This window comes from Ips typographus, linkage group LG1, assembly GCF_016097725.1.
Source record: "Ips typographus isolate SLU linkage group LG1, UJ_Ityp_2.0, whole genome shotgun sequence".
In the NCBI taxonomy this organism is placed as follows: domain Eukaryota; kingdom Metazoa; phylum Arthropoda; class Insecta; order Coleoptera; family Curculionidae; genus Ips; species Ips typographus.
This window is the reverse complement of record NC_138422.1, coordinates 14,666,132-14,684,036: the sequence shown is the minus strand read 5'-3', so window position 1 is coordinate 14,684,036 and position 17,905 is coordinate 14,666,132. Positions and strand designations below refer to the sequence as shown.

The 17,905-nt window shown below is 34.0% G+C and overlaps 3 protein-coding genes across 4 annotated transcripts; 2 read left to right on the top strand and 1 right to left on the bottom strand.

The window, feature by feature from the left end:
* Positions 1-996: 996 nt before the first annotated feature.
* LOC145740496 (protein mahjong-like) lies at positions 997-5,117 on the top strand. 2 transcript variants are annotated; one of them, XM_081996104.1, is made up of 7 exons: positions 997-1,167; positions 1,234-1,352; positions 3,674-3,883; positions 3,939-4,152; positions 4,216-4,373; positions 4,510-4,585; positions 4,722-5,117. In XM_081996104.1, exons 2-7 carry the CDS (start codon positions 1,296-1,298, stop codon positions 4,868-4,870), a joined length of 864 nt encoding a protein of 287 aa, XP_081852230.1. In that variant the 5' UTR covers positions 997-1,167; positions 1,234-1,295; the 3' UTR covers positions 4,871-5,117. The 2 variants fall into 2 exon arrangements, with proteins under 2 accessions (XP_081852230.1, XP_081852231.1); XM_081996105.1 differs by lacking the exon at positions 997-1,167 and adding an exon at positions 2,042-2,198 and having other exon boundaries at positions 1,234-1,441; positions 2,278-3,883.
* Positions 5,118-6,766: 1,649 nt separating this feature from the next.
* On the bottom strand, positions 6,767-7,979 carry RpL11 (ribosomal protein L11). Its single transcript, XM_081996106.1, has 4 exons — positions 7,834-7,979; positions 7,351-7,500; positions 7,106-7,292; positions 6,767-7,048 (listed from the first exon to the last, which is right to left on the bottom strand). Exons 1-4 carry the CDS (start codon positions 7,837-7,839, stop codon positions 6,807-6,809), a joined length of 585 nt encoding a protein of 194 aa, XP_081852232.1. The 5' UTR covers positions 7,840-7,979; the 3' UTR covers positions 6,767-6,806.
* A 299-nt stretch (positions 7,980-8,278) lies between these two features.
* Positions 8,279-17,855, top strand: LOC145740494 (dynein regulatory complex protein 1). The gene is made up of 13 exons (XM_081996100.1): positions 8,279-8,549; positions 9,800-9,909; positions 10,332-10,489; positions 10,543-10,746; positions 10,798-11,010; positions 11,060-11,362; positions 11,414-11,651; positions 12,542-12,792; positions 12,852-13,008; positions 14,541-14,742; positions 17,184-17,363; positions 17,423-17,598; positions 17,646-17,855. The coding sequence occupies exons 1-13, from the start codon at positions 8,425-8,427 to the stop codon at positions 17,774-17,776; spliced, it is 2,448 nt and encodes an 815-aa protein (XP_081852226.1). The 5' UTR covers positions 8,279-8,424; the 3' UTR covers positions 17,777-17,855.
* Positions 17,856-17,905: the final 50 nt, after the last annotated feature.

The following is a 17,905-nucleotide window of genomic DNA, read 5'->3' as shown; positions in this document are numbered from 1 at the left end:
AAGTGTACAGGTCGTAAAAAAAGGTTTGGAAAAGGCGTTATATGCTCAGAAAGGAAATAATCTTTCTAAAGACATTAATGTGACAAAACTACAAAACTTTTTGTTTAACCATCGGAATACTCCATCTACTGTGACTGGAATATCTCCAGCGGAAAGTATTTTCAAAATAAAACCTAGAACAAGATTTGATTTGTTAAAACCTTCTTGCCATAATAAGTTTACAAATGATACCAAAGCAAACTCAAAAAGAGGAGTAAAGTTGTTTAAGTTAGGAGAAAGTGTTTTTACAAAAAATAAGTTAACAAAGTTATGGCAGAAAGGAAAAGTGATAAAGTATTAAGTTTTTGTACTTATTTAGTATCGGTAGGTAACGACATTAAGTTTGTACATGCTGACAATTTGCGTTCAGCTGGAAATGATGAGTTATCTTTATCTACGGGAACTTGTGCAAGTGATGCGAGCGGTGCTAGGGTAGAGACCTATTCCAGTGAGGAATTGGGTATAAGTTGAGTGCCTCTGAAAGTGCGAATATTGACGTTAGTGGACAGTCTAGTGAAGTAATTAAGCCGGCATCGGCAGTACAATCTGGTGTATCTATTGGCCTGACACCACAAACACCAAATACTGAGCGTAGGGAGACAATGAGTAATAGGAGTTTTACAACTCCTAATACTTCTACTCCGGTTCAAGATAAAGTTCAAGAACAAGCAGTTGTTAGATCTCGTTCAGGACAAGAGATAAAACCACCTTTATGGCTTAACTTGTAGTTTTTGTTTAAGGATTAGTTTTAATATTTTCTGTTCACTTTAATCACTTTTCCTATGGTTTGATATTATTTAAAAAAAAAATAAAACGGGAGGGAAATGTAGTGTTCCCAACTTTAAATGTTAAGTTTGTCAAGCGTCAAGTGTCATGTCATGATTGACACGCCATGACAACGGTAAATAAAAATAAGGTTAGACGGTTCTAGGTTCTAGGTGCATATGGTTGGTTAGCTAGATGTAATAATAAAATGGTGTGCTCCAACTTTCAATAAAAGTTTTTGGATACTTTCATGCTGTGAATTCTTTGTCACATCCTAAGTCAGGATACATAACAACCGGCAGAGATGGGCAAATACATGAATACTGCAATTAACTGCATACACGCGAAGTTAATGTAGTTAATGTAACAAATACGTCGTTAATGTAGCAAATGTAATTAATTACGTCAGTTGTTCAATTTTGAGGTTAGGTTCCTAAAATACCCTTCACCTGTATTTGAATTGGTTGGGTTTTACTAACATACCAATTGAAATGTCTGGAAGAGGTCGAAAACTGAGTAAAGTAGACAACAATCTTAACTTTGAGGTGGTAAGAGAACATGGAAAATGTGCGGCAAAATGTAAGGTTTGCGGCAATTTAATTAGAAATACATCGGGCGAAAGGCTTCAGTTACACAGGTAAACACAACAAATTTTAATTTATCTTTGATTTTAAGCGTTTCTAGTTTTATTATACAGCAACTAGTTGTAATAAACCCTTAGACTCAAGATAATATTTGAATTGTTTGATAATTTTCTGAGTAACAGGAGGAATGGGCAATCGAGAATGTATTTTTTCAAGCGGTCTAAAATAATACTAAATAATACATTATGATACTAATACAACAATGGATTTTCATTATTGTACTAGTAAATAAATATTGTCAATACTGTCATATTTGACAAACTATGAATGGGTGTGCGTGACATTAACATTTTCAGTTTGTTGACGTTTTGGCGAAGTTAAATGGGGTTGTGGTTGTTGATGTTGTGGTTGTCACAATAAATCAGTGGATATCTAGCAAATTAAACTGAAGAACGCTTGACAAAAAAATTGTAGGTATATGTAACACGGGAGTAGAGTGCGATTCGCTCATTTGTCGACCTCAGCTTCGCTTTGGTCAATCTTCTGAGCTCAGCACAATAATCGCCTCTTTCTACTCCTAGTAACATAATATACTATTATTTTATGGTTGACTGTGGCTGTAAAACTGAAGCTTATGTATAATATTTTTTTAGAAATAGATGCACACTTGTCAGTGACAACAATGTTGATAGTAGTATTGCCGAAAATACTCGTACTGTTAAAAAACCACTTCGGTCATCTTCTTCAATCATTAATAAAGAGTCTGATAAATTGCACACAAAAACCATCAATAATGATAGAGAAGAATTGGTAAGTTATCTTTTTAAACAATTTTTAGTAGCTAAACTAACATCAATGATTGCAATCTATTATTATGTTTTTGTTTTAGCAAACTTTGCAAGAGTACATTGTTGAAGAGGATGGTTATGTAACTTTGTTACAGTCGTCAACTTCTTCCGGAGTACAAGCGGTTAAAGTCACTGAAATAGAAACTTCTTTTTCAAGTAACTCTGCCGCCTCTAATTTTACTTCCGAAAAAGCACAAAACTCTCCATTACTTAAAAAGCGAAAAAAAAATACTGATTTTGTTGACCTTCTTAATGACCAAGAACAACAAAAAATTGACCAGGCGTTGACTAAATTTATATTTGGATGAAATTTACCATTTTCCATAGTGGATTCACCGCTTTTCAAAAAATTGCATTAAATCAATTCGGCCTTCATACGAAAATAGAATGCCTGGGTAGTACGACGTTGTTAAAAAAATGTTATGATGAATGCATTAGTAAAATCTACATGAATAACGGGTCCGAAGGTATTATTTTATGCGATGGCTGGAAGAATTCATCCACCAATAGCAAGATTTTGGTAAAAATGCTCCATACAGTAGGCGGAAAAAGAGCTTTTATTAATGCATGGGACATTACCATAGAGGCAGAAACTGATGAAAAAATAGCAGAAATTTTAAGCGAGTCTATTAGAATAGCAAAAGAACAATACAATGTTGAGTTCTATGCAGTGGTTTCCGACAATGCGAGTAATATGGTAAAAATAGGTTCACTTTTGAAACACGTACTATGGCACAGCACATGTAACGGCCATACAGCAAATCTTCTGGGCAAAGATATTTTGGATAAAAAAATAGTAGACAAGGTTTCTCTGGTTTTGAAAACATTTAAATATTCTTAAATTTTGCAAAAAACCTACCAATGCACATTTTACGTGATAAAACGTGAACGCCGAGGGGTATATGTCAAGATTATTTTCTGAAAACTCACATTTTAGTTTATTAACAAGAAAACACCTTAGTTAGAACACAAATACTAAACTAAACGTGATGAAATTAATGATAATATTGAACTCACCCCAGCAGACGACAGATTTTCGTTCAGCCATGTATATTTTTGTTTACATTTCAGATTGACAATCAGACGTCATAATATTTTAATTTATGTAATTTTTTAATGGAAACTACGTTATAGTGATTTATTAATTGTTAATATTGAAGAAAATAGCTTAAATTTTATATGTGTCTTAATCCCGTTTCGTTTAATATCAAATTTTCTTCATAAAACGTATTCGAAAAAGGTAGGTGGTGTTTAATCACTGTTAAATTTTAGCAGCCAGGGATTTAATCAGTTTAAAACGGTTTCCATTGGTGGAACTAGAAAGGTTCTCGGAATTTGATTGGCTGCTGGTACAATGAAGGAAATAATCAGTGTTAATTAAAGTCTCGTTTTGATTCACGGTGTAGTCTTAATAATTTAGCGCTATTGTATATGCAGATTTACGATATCCAAACCGGAAAAAACATTCTACAATTGGCGCCTCAACTCAGTAACTGTTACACCAAGAACAAAGCTACTTTTAGCTGGGACGATAAGCTGGTTCTGACCGATGGTGTTTTATTCGACGTTAATTCGGGAAAAGTAATTAATCGATTGGACAAACTCAATCAAACCCAAAATGGTGTCTTCCATCCAAACGGATTGGAGGTTTGAGCCTTTATTATATAAATTTATTTGGTTTTACAGTGTTGTTATGTTATAGATAATTTCCAACACTGAGGTGTGGGATATTAGGACTGAAACAAAAGCCTTACATCTCTTGAAAACTGTACCTCTTTTAAATCAATGCTCCATTGTTTTTTCGCCGGTTAACAGTGCATTATATGCAATTTTTATGGAGCAGGAAATGTCCGCTGGAGACACTTGTTTCGATTCTAGTTTTAAAACCGTTGATTCCAGTGATTATTCCAGCATTGGTAATAGAGTCCTCGCTTGTTTAGAGACTGTTATCTATACAGATTTCCTAATTTTTGTTACAGCAACAATCGACGTTAAAAAGGGTATCTATGGATTGGCTGTCAACTGTTACGACACTCAAATTGCTCTGGTTGAGAACCAGGGCGGGTACAATTCGATACAAGAATCTGTAGTGCGACTGTATGATGTTGGTCGGAGAAAGGACGATGAAGATGAACAGGTTAACAATCAGATTTATAATTACGTTCAAAGGGCTTTTCCTATTCCTAATGTCGATATGACTGTTTTGCATCCCACGACCAATTTTATTTAGACACCGTGTATGTACAATATGTTAACTTTTACTTGTTTTATAGGACGAAGAAGACGATGAGGACGACGATGATTTGGAAGACAATGACAATAGTGATGAGGATGGCTCTGATGGTGGTGGTAAGTTTCCATTGAAATTAAAAACGGTCACAGACATGAAACTAAATCAAACATAGGATGACCTAACAATAAAATTTCAATTCATATTTAAATTGTTTTGGTTCGAGTTTCTTTATACTTTAGTGCATATTTCCAGATCGTGACATCATCGAGTTAGCTTTAGATGACAATGGAAACAATGAAGATGCTAATGATGGCAGTGGCGATGACAATGACAGCGACGACTCTCCTTGGAGTCCTACGTCATCCAGTTCAGATTCTTCGGCGGACGTATTCGAATTTTAGGGTTTTAATTTTATTTTTAATTTAAAAGATAAAACTTTAGGGATAGATTCTTTTACGTTATTTTCGGAATTCTAGTCTTCAGTGAAGCATACGGCCAGATTTTTAGATTATGTATTGTTTCTTACTTAAAGGAAATTTTATTTTCAAGCCTGAAATTTTTTTTTTTTGTGAACTGATAATTTGTTGTACATAACTGTTAAGTAGATTTGTGATAATTATACTATGTAAATAAAGTTGTTTGAAAGTACTTTGTTTTCTAATTAAAAAATTACAAATACTGTGAAATTTACTTTTCAAAATTTATGTGCTATTATTTGCTTATTTATTTATGTACTTTTTTGAATCTGGTAGTAAAAATTTAAATATTTTTTACCTGCATTTTGTATTTCCTACTGTTCTATATAGAAAATTTATTTTGACCTCAACCAATCTTTTCTTGTTGTACATTTACCTACTTATCAATTTTATTCAAAGGGGAAATTCTCCAACTTTTAGGTAGGTACCAAGGACGGTAAACAGTAAAGGATTGCTCGATTGGCCGATTTTGTTTCCCGGCGGCAAATGGATCCTGACGTCACAGTAAAGTCTCGGGCTCGTAGTGATGGGTAAATTACCGGTAAAGTAAATATTTTACATTGCCAGGAAAATTACAAATAATGTGTTTCTGGCAGGTCAAACTTTGACGCCGGTTTTCTCCCTGACTGTATCAAATTTTGTAGTTTTTTTTTATGCCATTGAATAGGAAATTTAATGAGGATTCCAAAAATGTACTTAAAACAATCATTTTCTCACTCTAAGTGGGTTTTATAAGCGATTTTGTCCGGGACTGTTTATTCAAACGGTGTTTCTAGCAGTTCAAACTTTGACACCCATTTTTCCTGACTGTATTAAATTTTGTAGTGTTGTTTATCAGATAGGAAGTTTAAGGAGGATTTCAAAAATTTGCTTAAAACAGTCATTTTCTTACTCCAAGTGGGTTTTACAGGCGATTTTGTCCCTGACTTTTCTTTTAAATTGTGTCCTTGGCATTTTATATTTTGACACCCCTTTTCTCCCTGACTTTACTTGATTTTGTAGAGATTTTTTATGTCATTAGAGAGAAAATTTAATGAGAATTAGAAAAATGTGCTTAAAAATATGATTCGGTCACTCCAAGTGGGTTTTACAGGCAATTTAGTCCTTTAAACTGTGTTCAAAATTTAGATCACAATTTTACTAACTTAACAAACCAGTTTTTCCTGAATTACTCGAAAACGGTGACTGTTAAAAAAAAATGTTCCCAATCAACTCCTTATGTTAGCACCGTAAGGTTGCAGGACCGTTTTAGTTTCCAGTATACAGGGTGTGCATGAAAAGTATGGTGATTGAATGTTTTCGGTCACCCTGTACACATTTTTTGAGATAGAATTTTTTGCTCAACACTACTCGAAAACGGAGCTCAAGACGACTAATTTAAGCGATTCAACTTCACTGAACTCCCAAAAAATAGCCGAATTGCAAGCTGTTCAAATTTTAAACCAGAATTTGAAAATTTGTTGCACCAAACCAGTTTTTCCCAACTAACTCAAAAAATTTGAAAGAAAGCAGATATTTTCGTAAAGAACTGCTAAACTCATCCCTGGAGCTACTATACAGGGGGTGCATGAAAAGTATAGTGATTCAGATTTATGACTTTTCAAATTAATGACAGTCAGGACAGGAAAATGATATTTTTCAAGCAAATTTCAATTAGACCCATAAATTTACTGGTAAAATTGGTAAATTTTCTTGTCACATTGAATGTTACTTTACCTTACCGGCACGCATATGGGATTAAGCAATCCTTTACTGTTTATCGGCCTTGGGTAGGTACTTTATTAAGAAAAACTTTTAGACAAAAGTACACAAAAACTAATGTTTCTTCCTTATCAAAATTTATTAGTTAAAACAAACTGGCTTACTTAGCTTTGCTAGCCAGAATGATACCATCATATTTCTGTTGGAACCACTTCATAGCATCCTCTTTGGTTAGCCGATGAGAAAAACCAACTTTGCCTTGCTTCCTTCTCCTATGAGCTACATTAAACCCAGGTCGACCCAACACAACATAGAAGTCCAATCCATAGATACCTATGCTTGGGTCATACTTGATACCCAAATCAATGTGTTCTTGGATACCAAAACCAAAGTTTCCAGATGCTAAAACACACAAACATGCAAGACACTGCAACATTTTGTCAGGAAAAAACTAAATACCTGAGAAATTGTCCCTTCTCAATTCGTATTCTCGTACTTTCAAGCCCCTTTCCAAGATTTCCTCAGCTTTGGCGCCCCTTACTGTGCAATGCACAGCAATTTTTTCATTACGACGAATACCAAAGGACCTTACAGTGTATCTGGCCTTTGAGAATACAGGCTGCTGCCCAGTAAGTTGTTCCAATACCTAAATACACCAAATTTGTAGCTACTACCTAACTTTAAACTTAAAAAAACAAACTTACCTTGGAGGCTCTGGTAAGCCTGTCACCACTTTCTCCCACGCAAATGTTAAGGCACAATTTGCGGATATGCAAGTCTCTCATCAGATTCTTAGACTTGTCTTTTACTTCCTTCTTTTCTTTTTTGACTGGCTTGGAACTTTTAGCAGTGGGCTGAAAGTTGAAAATTTGAGGTTAACTCTATGAATGAAAACAATGCTTTAATTTTTAATAATAAAGTTAGTTTAGTTGATTGTGATTGTAAAATTTCACAGATCACAGTTTGTTAATTTTAGAGGATATTGGAACTGGACAGTAATTTGGCACCCCAACATAGAGACCAAAACACATCTATTGCAGTGTAAATAAAAAAGTTAACGCAAAAATATCACTAAAAGTACAATATCTGAACCATCCTGTGCATAATTTTAGATTTTATAAATAACTTTTATTTTTGGTTTTTAAGATGTTTACAGAATTATTTCAAAAAATATTCAACACACTCACCGCCATGGCTACAACTTTTTTGAAGAAAGTTAAAAGAGCTGTCAGATGTCAAATTCACGTTTGGACGCTTAATGTCAATTGGGCCGTCATTGAATTAAAGCAACGTTGCCGGCTTTTTCTCTTATCGTTTCAAGTTTCAAATTTCTGTAACATAGCAGCAGATGGCAGCAGCAGTCAGCCGTTGTGTTTGTGTAGGAATAAATCGAAATATATTCTATCAAAAAAGATATTAGGTCTGTTCGCAGAAAGAATCCCCATCTAATAATCAGCGAAACATGTCCAGCTATTGACTATTAGCCAGAAAATGTGAATGTCACGTGTGCATTCAACCAATAAAAGCGCACATTTCCCGATTGACCAATTATTAGTTAGAAACTAGTTTGAAATTGCCTGTACGAACAGACCTATTATCGATAAAACAGAATACTTAACCCGTCACCGTGTACAAACTGTCTCTAAATGACATTTTTAATTATTGTATCTTTTGAGGAAAATTCAATTGATCAAACAATCCCTTTTTAATTCTAATTCAGCTATATTAGTCCCTATATCACTTAATTTTGCTTTAGTTACCGTGCTGGAATTAGTAAAATGTCTTCTCGAAGAAGTGAAGAAGTAAATGAAGTCCTTGAGCCCCAGGTCACGTCTTCAGATCCAAATGAACGTAAACTCGCACGACGTCTACGTATTGAGCGTCGTTTGGAGGCTATAAAAGGGTAAATATACATTTGGAACTTGGAACAGTCCTTAGATCTAAAATGTTCAGTTATATAGCGGTTAATATAATATTTTTAAATGTTCTCTATTCGGTATATAAAATTCAAGATTACCCGTAGCCATAAGGATGAAATGATAAGAAGAGAGAACTATTGCAAATCGTTTAATCTAGAGAAAGATAGAGGAAACTTTTGTAAATGACATGTGTCAGTTTGCTGAACATGACGTTCTCAAAAACTTGTGACCAACTATAGTCAAATTTTTACCCTTGAGAATGACGTCATGCAGGTGAAAAAACACGCATGTCTGGAATTAGATCACAAATTTTAACCTACAAATGCTTTGAAAAATGAGTGATCATGAGAGTTTCAGTTGACATTTGGAAACTGTTTCTTTTCGTACTCGAAAAAAAGCAGCACATTTAGAATTAGCATTTGGGCCTTCTTATTGTAGCGCAGCATTTTTATACCTTGGATATTCGTTTAAATCAAAGTGACAGTAAATGTCAACGTTTTTAATTTGACAGGACGACAAAATTAACAACGTGCCTTTTCTGCTAAAATTGTTTATTTCATATGTTTGATATGCGATAAACAAAGATGTAAAAAGATGACGTCATTCTCAAAAGGTAAAAATCCAACTATAAAATGACGTCATCAAAATCCATTACAGTAATGTGACAAATGTCACTTATAAAGTTTTTCTTTGTTTTTTTTGCATACGAAAAGTTTTAGAAGAAAGAACCTTTGCTTTGTTAATTGCTTTCACAAGATTACAAGGATGGAAACAAACTTTGTGACGTCATTTGCCAGGTGGTCACATGACCATCTAATGAAAAACCCTGTTGTATATCTTGTGACCACTATCTAGGACAAGTGTCTTATTACGTCACATCTGGTCCGACACTCAGAGTAATCATTAAAACGACTGTATGAGTAGTGCAAAAATGGAACCTTAATCAATACTATACACTTTTTTATACTATGGCTATCTGCTTTCTTGGAAACGCTAAAAAATATACAGAGTCAATTATATGGAGGAAAAAATAGCTCTTTTTTGAATATTTTCGTTTACAGTGTTGACAAATCTTTACAAATACCTTCATTAAATCAAATAGAAGAGAAACTTTATAAATCAAAGTTAAATAAGCTGTTAAATGAACCATTATTTTTTTGAAACTATTTTTACAGAGATTTTTATTTGTTCGTTTGCTTGTAACATTTTAGTTTTACGTCTTTTTCCTTTGTAGCAAATGCTGCTTTAGAACAGAAACTGAGTTATGCGAAGTGGAGGAAACTGATCAAATCAAAATTCAAATTAAAAAGTCAGCAGAGTTTCTGGAACAGTTTCTCATTGAAGGTAATTTATTACAACACTAAATTTTTGAAACGTGTCAGGCAAAAACAGGAAAATATGCATTCACAAACAATTATCTTAACACTTTACAAGAAAAGATGGTATAACTAGAAATTCTCAGGAATTTATTTTTGGAGAAAACGACAAAGTTTTGGCTTTGGCAACGTTGATTTGATTTTCAAGCTTTTTCACGTAGTCCATCATCATTGATTGTGGTAAAAATCAAGCATTTAATCATAACATAACTGACAAATAAAAAGAAGGAAGAATTGGAAATTCTGAAATCCTTTATAATAATTTACAGTTTTCCGTAAATTTTTTCTGGAGAAAATTGTTTCTCTGGGCTATCTCTACAACTAGAGGCACACTTTCTTCCATCTTCTCTAGTGCAATACCCTCATTTAACAGTGATTTTGTATTGCTAGGTGAAGAATATATCACAAATGTTCGAATAGCAAATGAGTCAAGAGAAGTGGATCGTAGAGAAAATGAGGGCATTAACAAAGAAAACGTTTTTCAACAACTGGACGAAGAAGCTCAATCTGCTAATGAGCTTTTCGATACGATTGCCTCCAAATGGACGGTAAATGGCTTTATTTTTGCTTAAAATATTAGCAAAATAGTCTCACTTAACAGTCAATTCAACGTCAAAATGATCCCCTCCAAATAAACGAATCGATAATGGAACAAAAAGAGAAATGCGACATGTTGATAAGCCAAAAAGATGGAATTATTTCCATGCTAAATGAAGAGTTACGGAAGGCGGAACGTCAATTTACTAAAGATCAAAAAAAGCAGATGGAGGATATTAACACTCTTTCCCAGAGAATTGAAAAACAGGTTTTTAGTAACTTAACATGTCTTTAGTTTCCATTTTGTTGATTCCCGTAGATATCATTCATGAGACGTGCTTACCGGGAAGAATTGAACATACTGGAAAATGTAATTCAGCACGAACGGGAAGTTTTAATAGAGCTCAGAGACAAAAAATGGGAGGAATTGTTTAGAAAACGTGAAAACCAGGAAGTCTCCAATATGAACAAAAAATTTGAACAAGTGGAAGAGTTTAATAGACGCATGGAAGCTTTGAGAATGGATTTTCAAGTTCGCTATCCCATAACAAAACTTCTCACTTTAAACTTTTATTTCGTAGGAACATTTTAGGGAAACTAAAATAAAGCTGGAAAACGATATCGAGGAACTTCAAAGGGAGTTGGAAAAAATAAAAGATTTGGCGTTACTCAACAGTGAAAAGTTGGACTACAACTATCAAATATTGAAGAAGCGTGAAGACGAGAATATCATAATAAAATCACAGCAAAAACGTCGAATGAACAAGCTGCAAGATGTGATTAACGATCTAAGACGTCAGATTTCTGACTATGAAACCAACATGGGTAATAAGATCAAAAAACTGTCGGACAATATTAGGAAGTTACACAAATCGATTGTGGATGTCAGTTTGTAAAAATAATATGTTGCATATGCATTAATATTAATTATGAAGGTTGAAGCGAAAGCCGATCATTTTGCCCATGTTAACGATGAAAAGTTCCATATGGTGTGGGAGATGAACAAAACCAAAGCGTTGGAGGTTTTGGAGAAAATTTTAGACACTGATAGAGTTTTGTACGAACAACAGATGGGGTTAGATTGGGAACCTCCAACGAATTTTATAACAGACAAACGAACATTGCCGAGTTACAAACTGGCCATCACTAATGTGTCTCCTGAATTTTTGCATGGTAAGTTTATTTTAAACGTTTTTGAGATTTTAATAAGCTAAGGATCGTTTCTTTTTTGATTATTATAGGTCCTTTAAAGCTCAGGACTTTGTTATTATTCGATTATTAAAGGAGTTAAGGACCGGTACTTTCACCTTCAGATAAAATTATTTTTAAGATCTCTTATAGAAATGACGGAATTGGCCAATCTGATTTTACTGTTTCTCTAGAAATTATCTTTGGAATAAAATTATTCTGAAGTGAAAGTATTAAACCTTAGAAGAATAAACATTATGTTATTTAGTTATGTTAATAGAAACTAATAAAAACTCCTTAAAATGCGAATACTTTAACTAATATTGTTGTCAACGTAACAACGTGTAAAGGCTTGTAAACCTTCTGACCACGGTCAGTATGTCAGTAAGAACTGTACAGGGTGATTGCCAATATGTTACTTCGTTAATTTTTATCTGAAAGCATAGTTGAAATTATTAAAGTTGATATATTTTTCCTGAATCGCCGGAATCTGATGCCAAAATTGACATGTCTCAATCACTTCCCAGATTGTTGACACATGTGATGATTAATTTAAAGGGAACACCCTGTATTTTATTTGCTCTGAATCGATCTTTAATTGCATTTTTTATTCTGATTTCCAAAATATATTTTTATTGAGTGAATCAAGAGTTTTGGAGAAGGCTGCGTAATTCTCACACTTTCCTTTGATAAGAATGAATTATTTCATTTGAAGACACTTTTAATAATTATTAATGGTTGAGCTTTTGATACACCTGACAACTGCCTTTTGTCCATTTTTTTTCAACATTTTTCATGCCGCTTAAAAAACGTGTTTTAATTTTGTTTTGTTTGGTTTAAACATTTTTCCAGCAACTTTTCTTTTAATTATTTAGAGGTGTACAGTTTGGACAATAAAAAAGCGAGTTCCACTAAATCAACAGGCAGTCAAGGTTTATCGTCCATTCAAGACTGCGTCGAAGCCCTGGACGAAGCTGCTAATGCCAACTATATGCAACTCTTAAAGCACATTTTAATTAGAATCTCTGACAAATCCGGATTTTTGGCTGAGAAACGTTTGAAAGATTTACTGAGAGGGTACACTGATGATCAAAAGGATATCGTCAGATTAGATAACGTTTTTGCAGTAAGTGCTGAAACTCTCTTATGTTCTAGAGGTAGATTTTTATTAATAAAACTTTTAAGGCTTTAGGAATTCAAGGAGCATCCTACATCAACATATTGCTTAAACATTTTTATCCTTACACGTATTGTCCAGTTTGTCAGGGCTCTTTGGTCGTTCAGGCTTTTAAGTCTGATAGTAAAAGTTCGGCCGGATCTCAGGTCTCATCGATCTTTTCAAGTGAGTATCATACTTTATCTATGATTTTTGTTGAAGTCTTTTTTAAGCAATAATGTTAGTAAGAACTAATTACAATTACATCAACTTAAAGTGAGCTACTGTCGTAAAAAAGTTATAACAAAACTTCTCACAGAATATAATTTTTTAAATCTACTTAGACAAACTTTTAAGCTATTCATTTGCTTTACATCTTCAGGTAAGGAATTGTATACAGGGTGTCTAAAAAGTCTGGAATATTGCAAATATCTCGAAAACTGCTGATTTTATTTTTCTCAAAATTTGCGTCTTGTTATAGTAAATAACAGCGCATGACGTGAGGGTGAAATGAGGTTCGCAAGTATACAGGGTCAGTCACAAAGTATACCAACTTTCTTAATTCAAACCTAACACACTGTATATTACTTCAGATTTTAAGAGTACTTATAAAGGCCATTTCAACGATATACGATTTTTTTTTTGATTTTTTTTTTTTTTTTTTGGTTTTTTTTTTGTACCTACCTATAACAATGATAGGTGTAACAATGACAGCTAACGTCAATATAATGTTAAATTAATTGGCAAATTTTCCTATTACTTAAAATGGTGTTTTTGAGTGAGAAGGAAAAGACTGACATCTTAAGTATGGTGGGATATGGCGACCGTAAGAGAACGCAGCAGGAAGTATGTGATTTGTTTAATCAGCGTTACCCAAATCGTGTTGCAATAACTCAATCTTGTGTAAGCAAATTGGTGAATAAAAAAAAAATCGTATATCGTTGAATTGGCCTTTATAAGTACTCTTAAAATCTGAAGTAATATACAGTGTGTTAGGTTTGAATTAAGAAAGTTGGTATACTTTGTGACTGACCCTATATACTTGCGAACCTCATTTCACCCTCACGTCATGCGCTGTTATTTACTTTAACAAGACGCAAATTTTGAGAAAAATAAAATCAGCAGTTTTCGAGATATTTGCAATATTCCAGACTTTTTAGACACCCTGTAGATTATAAACGAAGACCATGCTAAAACAATGACTTTTGTAGTGATCTGGTCCTGACCAAAATATGATAATTTAGTCCAGAGCGATATTGGCTATATTATTATTACAATTTGCCTTAGCCACAAAGTTTCTAACATGTTATCAAGTGTATCTATCACAGTATAAAATAACTCGCATTGTCTTGTTTTGCAACCTATCAATTTTCCTGCGTACACAAGTTGAAAAGAACCTAATTTCTTCCCCAGTTTGACACACAAGTGATCCACATATTGTCAAAGTTTTTTGAAAAACCCTCTTTGCAGGTCTACAAAAATTTCTGCTGACTGATGATTTTTGATGAAACCACAGTAGTTCAAGTTTTTCAGATTTAAGTTCTTTCTGTATTCATAAAATCTAATAGTGAAAGGTGGTCATTCTCACCATTTATTACTTTAAAATTATGCTTATGCTATCTAACTGTTCACCAAGACAATATAATGATATTTTACTGTGACACCCTGATAACCACTAATAACATCGTTACAATATTTAATGTTTAATTACTGACTAGGAATTGGCGAAAGTTCAAATTTGTACATAGAAGAACTGAACAACGTCATTAACGCCATAAAACAGCCCGATGAAATTTTAACGTCAATCGTAACTCAATTGGTCAGTATGGATAATATTTCCCAGGAACCGGATACCGTGTCGGAGATGTCCGATATGGAAACCATTGAAGATGTTTGCGGTGTTGCTGGCGAGGACCAATAGTATGAAAAACATTCTCAAAAATATATTTAGCAATTCTGTTTGTATAATTGCATGTCGGAGGTGCAATAGAAGGTAGGACAACTGCAGATTGAGTCTATTCGGAGATTTCGAAGACAAAAATTTATAGAGAGAAGCTAATTTATAGAGAGATAACTGAACATAAATGACACTTGGACATTGCTACATTTCCGCCTCTACAATGTGGAGGTATCATATTTGATAGACAACGTTTCGTTTTTTAGTTACCATCATCAACTTTTAATTTTCTTATGGGCGCAATATGTTGTAATTCAGTCTTGCAATTTCGTAATAATAACGAAAACTATGTTTTTACAAAGAGCGCCCTGAAAATAACATCTCAAAAATCCGTCGATCGGTCAAATGACACTAGTCCACGTGATTGTTATTTGCAAAAGAATGCTCATGTGGCAAACTGTCAGATGATGAAATAAACGCTCCCTAACTTCACAATTGTTGATGTATCACCATACGCAGTACCAAAAAAAAAAGTAGAAATCCCCCTAAAACAAAAACCTAAAAGCTGATGATGGTTGCCAAAATCTGAAACTTTTTATTTGATTTATCATAATGCTGCGTCGTAGAGGAGGAAGAGTAGCACGGTAGAATGTCATTTATTTTGAGTTATCTCGGCAAGGAAATCAGGAAAGTCTCAGAAGAGTACCATAAAACAACATAAATCGATTAGAAAGTTAGAACGGACTCCGTGACGTCATTTGACAGTGTCACATTCTAATCGATTTGAAAATGACAATAATGTCACGTAAACAAGTGTCAACTGACTTAACAAAGAATAATTGAGCTGTTATTTTTAAGAAACTCTTTATAAAAAAAAACATAATTTTTGTTATTTTTACTAAACTGTTAATATGAACCATATCATCATATGACATCATCGTAATCAGAAAAAATAACTTAATTCAAAAATGTAAAAAGAAAATTATTGCACCTCCGACATAGGTTAAAATTGCACTAAACAAAAACAGTATTGGTACGATTATATTAATTTTAGTTGCACGTCATAACTCAGGTGATTCTATTACCAACCCAACTTATCGGACAATAACATTGCATAGATACGGAAATTTAAATTATATGTTGGCAATAATGCGCAATGTTATCGTCTGTTTTCTTGCTACAGAGTATCTTACCCGATTCTTATACGTCTCAAAGTGTCAAAGTTTGACGTAAATAACAGCGTTTTCGAATTTTGTAGTCTATTGTAAACCTATTTTACCGTCATGATCCCTTGTGGACAAACCACATTCTAACAACCTGCCACGTAGCTGTTTCTGTTATGCCAAAGCCGTCGAATACTAGCTCCACACAAATAACAGCGTTTTCGAATTTTGTAGTCTATTGTAAACCTATTTTACCGTCATGATCCCTTGTGGACAAACCACATTCTAACAACCTGCCACGTAGCTGTTTCTGTTATGCCAAAGCCGTCGAATACTAGCTCCACACAATTTTTATTGCTATTTACTAGCATAAATAGGAGCTGAGACAAAAAAAATAGAGATAAGGATAGCAAGGTCAGGATCTATAAGACTATCGTAAGATGGGGGAGACAAAGAAAAAGATATTGGTACGCTCACGTGAGAAGAATGGAAGAGGGAAAACCAATAGAAAAAAGAGCACCTGGAAGACCACCTAAGAGATGGAGGGACAGCTGGCAGTCCACCTCCCAGGAACTGATCCAGAGAAACCTGCAAAACTAACGAATCACGAAATCTTAAATATTGTTACGGTCTGGGCCTACTATGCTCGATACTTCTTAACGAGCGCTCGCTTCGGGATGAAACTGATGCGCCGCAATATCTGGCCGGGCGCGTATTAAAGTAGGCCACAGTTAGGAAGCGCTACCTGGAAGATTCTTGAATGGTCAAGGCAACCCGCGAAGCGTTTCGCGGTCATTCTAGAACGTGGTTTGCGTATATAAAAGACGCGGAGTCAACCGCGAGAGTAGTGTAGAGTAGAGTAGTAGTGAATTTGGGAACGCGGTAAAGTTTAAATAGCGGAGTAATTGTGGAATTGAAGTAGTGTTTTTAGTAGCTGTGTTAATTATTGTACGGAGTGTTTTGAAGTGTAAATAAATTTATTAGTTGTTGAGTTAAATTGACTTTGTGTGAACCCACGGGAAAATCGTAACAATATGAATAAGAAACAGAAGAAGACTAGCAGAAATAAGTTTATCCAACCATCAACCATCAAAAAACATTGAATTGGTAAGTCCCCACCTGAAATTCAGCGCAATCACAGTTAATAAACATACAATACTTCAATTTAGCTCGTTGATTATAACATTGACAACACCGTCAATTTTCTCTCTTGACGTGCAACTAAAGTTATAGTAATCAAGTTTATATAATAATAAAACTATTTTACTCGTTTAGTACGAGTCTACTGTATTTTTTTGTAGCTATACCGACACTAAAACAAAAGATAAAGTTAAAGTGATCGCTTGTAAAAGAAGAACATCGGTATCCAAGTTTTGCGACTTTTCTTTGTGCGCTTATCGTCATCCGTTGGTTATTAGTCCCGTTTACGTCCTGAGGGCTTTAAGGGAATTTGTGGCTTCCTATTATATCCAAACAGTCGGGTAACTTTTTTTCAGTTTGAATATCTGTACTAGTTTTTAAGTTTGTTTTGTTGGAGTAGACTGCCAACTACCGGTGCTAGACTAGAAAAGAAACGAATCACAATTTCACGATATTTGAGTGAGAACGATATCAAACTGTACTGGGAGAAGTTCAAAATGAACTTTGGAGAAGACAGGGTGAGGGTTTGGAATGGACTTATGGCTGGTTTACGAAAGTATCATGAGATTTTAAAAGGTAATTTTTGCATTTTTTTAAATCAGTTTTTATTTGCTGCATTTTAGATCGTCGTACAATTTGTGACGAAGTGCTGAAGCTTCGAAAAGAAAATGCTGAGCTTAAAAGATTGTTGGGGAATTATTTAGATCACCACGAGTTAATGGAGCCATCATGTGCTAATGAAAGGTACTCTTAATACAAAACGGCTAGTCGCACTTTTTTATTTAAATATTTTTTATAGTAAACATTCATATAATAAAAGAAATTTATAAGTAGGTATCTTTGGTTTTACAATTTTTGGTACAACATTAACTTAACAACTAAC

Coding starts and splice junctions, on each gene's coding strand:
- LOC145740496 (XM_081996104.1), top strand. CDS start 1,296: ATGTCTGGAAGAGGTCGAAAACTGAGTAAAGTAGACAACAATCTTAAC. Junction 1,353..3,673: donor ACAATCTTAACTTTGAGGTG/GTAAGAGAACAT, acceptor TTGTATATGCAG/ATTTACGATATCCAAACCGG. Junction 4,586..4,721: donor GGATGGCTCTGATGGTGGTG/GTAAGTTTCCAT, acceptor GCATATTTCCAG/ATCGTGACATCATCGAGTTA.
- LOC145740494 (XM_081996100.1), top strand. CDS start 8,425: ATGTCTTCTCGAAGAAGTGAAGAAGTAAATGAAGTCCTTGAGCCCCAG. Junction 9,910..10,331: donor GGAACAGTTTCTCATTGAAG/GTAATTTATTAC, acceptor TTGTATTGCTAG/GTGAAGAATATATCACAAAT. Junction 13,009..14,540: donor GGTCTCATCGATCTTTTCAA/GTGAGTATCATA, acceptor ATTACTGACTAG/GAATTGGCGAAAGTTCAAAT.
- RpL11 (XM_081996106.1), bottom strand. Junction 7,293..7,350: donor GGCTTACCAGAGCCTCCAAG/GTAAGTTTGTTT, acceptor TGGTGTATTTAG/GTATTGGAACAACTTACTGG. Junction 7,049..7,105: donor GAGAAGGGACAATTTCTCAG/GTATTTAGTTTT, acceptor TGTGTGTTTTAG/CATCTGGAAACTTTGGTTTT.